The 2491-nt window shown below is 30.6% G+C and overlaps 1 protein-coding gene across 1 annotated transcript; it reads right to left on the bottom strand.

The window, feature by feature from the left end:
- Positions 1–277: 277 nt before the first annotated feature.
- LOC149232066 (uncharacterized) lies at positions 278–1848 on the bottom strand. The gene is made up of 3 exons (XM_089376423.1): positions 1040–1848; positions 854–946; positions 278–629 (listed from the first exon to the last, which is right to left on the bottom strand). The coding sequence occupies exons 1-3, from the start codon at positions 1166–1168 to the stop codon at positions 432–434; spliced, it is 420 nt and encodes a 139-aa protein (XP_089232549.1). The 5' UTR covers positions 1169–1848; the 3' UTR covers positions 278–431.
- Positions 1849–2491: the final 643 nt, after the last annotated feature.

Raw genomic sequence — 2491 nt, 5'->3', positions numbered from 1 at the left:
CTTTACATATATGACCCCCTTTATAGATTCATAGTGAAATATATGATAGTTTCTAAATATCATTAAAGCAGATATCACAATTCAAAATCATTTGTAAAGAAATTTAAGAGAAATTGACAACATCCATCCAAAAAAATAACAATGTGTCATTAACAATTTTCAAAACATGTATAAAATAGAAACATAATACTAATAAAATCAGTATTATTTTTAATCAAAACAAGTAAAATTCAAATATGATTAACAAATCAAAATATTTCATGAATATCGTTATTCTACGATAAATTAACAACATACATAAATCAAACTCATCGTATGATTACAAAATCAAAATGTCTCATTGATATAGGGTAAATTCACAACACCCATCTAAACATAACAATGTCATTCTACACAATAATTTCTTCATAAAAAATAATGCATGTGCATGCCTAGTTACCACCACCAAGATCATCCTCATGATCATCTTGACCATCCTCATTACTCTGATCCACATCATCACCAACACCGCAACTATCATCATCATCTCCTCCTTCACCACCATCATCCTCATCCTCATCCTCATCATCTCCTGATATATGTTGAGCATAATTTGGATCATCGTCTTGGCAATCATTACCTATAGCATTCTGACAAAAAAAATCAATATTACATGTTAGTATTAATTACATAACACAACGCATGTTTTTGTTATACAATGTTAACCATAAAATGAGGTAAGATATAATATCTAATAGTACTAAAAAATAAAATGAAAATATGGTTTAAAAGTATATTGGAAATCCAACTAAGATTACATACCATAGAGTCCATCCAAACAACAAATTCTGGAAATCCAACTAAGATTACATACCATAGAGTCCATCCAAACAACAAATTCAACCCATCTCTTTTGCTGCAGAACCTTCTTTTCCAAATGATTTGGAGGTCTTCCATATTTTAGTTCCTATCAATCAGTGAATAGGGAGAAATTAGATAACAATGAATTTCTTCTAGTACAAAATTTATTAAAAAAATATCACATGTTTAATATACTTACAAAGGTTGTTATCAGTGCTTTTAAACCTTTCTGGCCACTACGATGAGTGACTTTTGTCTTGGTTAACCTCGCCTTGGATGCCTTGTCCTTAAACATAAACCAATTCAATTTATTTTCACACAAATACATGTCTAAGATACTTATAAGTATTAATACATTCTAAATAATGTTTAATGAAAAATTCAATACCTGAATGCTCTCATTGCCGGCTTTTCTTTGTGCATCCAACTTCTCATATGATTTTACAAGTTCTTTCCATACTTTAAAAGGTATGTCAATAGGTCTTTGTTTCAGTCTTTGATCTTGAGGCATTTTTTTAATTTTTCTTGTTTGGTTAAAAATTTTGGTTAAAAAAAACCGAAGTAATTCACATCAATGGCATGGGGACTCTATGGATATGTGTAAAAAAATGGCTATAAAGAAAACATCCAAAAAACATATGAGCTCTCCCTTTAATGGTCACTTGGGGCATATGGCTGGAAAGGAACAACTCCATTTTCGAAAATCAAGGACAATCCTTTCTCAAAGTCCTTCCTAATATTTGCTCCAAATGTCTTAAAATGAAAAACAAAATTCAAACGTCATCCTTAAACATCTCCCTTAAATATAACGTTGGACCATAAATTCTTCACTTTTATTGTTATCGGCTCTGGAATGATTTTTCTATATGCAATTATATAATGAAATATGTGTGCACTAATGAAAAAACATTGAGTTTCATTTTTCATAATCACAAACAATGAAAAAAGAATCACACGTAACTAGCATCATTTTGGAAATTTTATATTTATTAAAAATCTTTAACATGTTTTCCTTTCCATGGTAGGACTTGATGTTTTTAAATAGTGAATCCATACAGGTGAGGGTGGTTTTAGAGAGAGGAGGAATGACCTGTTGAGGAGTTTTTTGAACCCAATGTTTCGGACTACAAAGTGAGTCCATCATCAGGGGATGCGACACTAGATAAAGGTGTGAAATTTTTTATATACTCTCCAATAAGCCTAAGGATCACATACCTTTTAAAACTTTTCATTACCATTATATGTTTCTCCTTGAAGATATATAATATGTTTCTTCTTTAACATATATATTATGTTTCGCATTTCTTAATATTTGACAAAATACTAAAGTTGAAAAGAATATAAAATCTCACTTTTTAGAATATTTTCAAACCTACAAGCCTAGTGATGATTATGGTAGAGATGATAACGGTGACTACAAGCCTAGTGAATCTTGTCATGGTTCTTATATGGGAAAAAAATATATTCCTTGCGATTGGATTTCCTGTTCTATTTGGATCAACTGAGCTAATTTATTTTTCTGCAGTTTTGATGAAAGTGGGGGAAAATGGTTGGATAAATGGTTTTTGCCACCTGCTTCCTTCTTGTGATGTACATTTGGAACTATGGAAGTGTTTTGAATTATCAGGAGTTGTATATCTTGTTTGTCACG

This window comes from Pinus tabuliformis, chromosome J (assembly GCF_031772625.1).
Source record: "Pinus tabuliformis cultivar Carrire ecotype Pingquan chromosome J, CPIR1, whole genome shotgun sequence".
In the NCBI taxonomy this organism is placed as follows: domain Eukaryota; kingdom Viridiplantae; phylum Streptophyta; class Pinopsida; order Pinales; family Pinaceae; genus Pinus; species Pinus tabuliformis.
Note: the sequence above shows the minus strand (reverse complement) of the source record. Positions and strands in the feature narration are given on the sequence as shown.

Coding starts and splice junctions, on each gene's coding strand:
- LOC149232066 (XM_089376423.1), bottom strand. CDS start 1,168: ATGTATTTGTGTGAAAATAAATTGAATTGGTTTATGTTTAAGGACAAG. Junction 947..1,039: donor AAGCACTGATAACAACCTTT/GTAAGTATATTA, acceptor ACTGATTGATAG/GAACTAAAATATGGAAGACC. Junction 630..853: donor TTGTTTGGATGGACTCTATG/GTATGTAATCTT, acceptor TTTTTTTGTCAG/AATGCTATAGGTAATGATTG.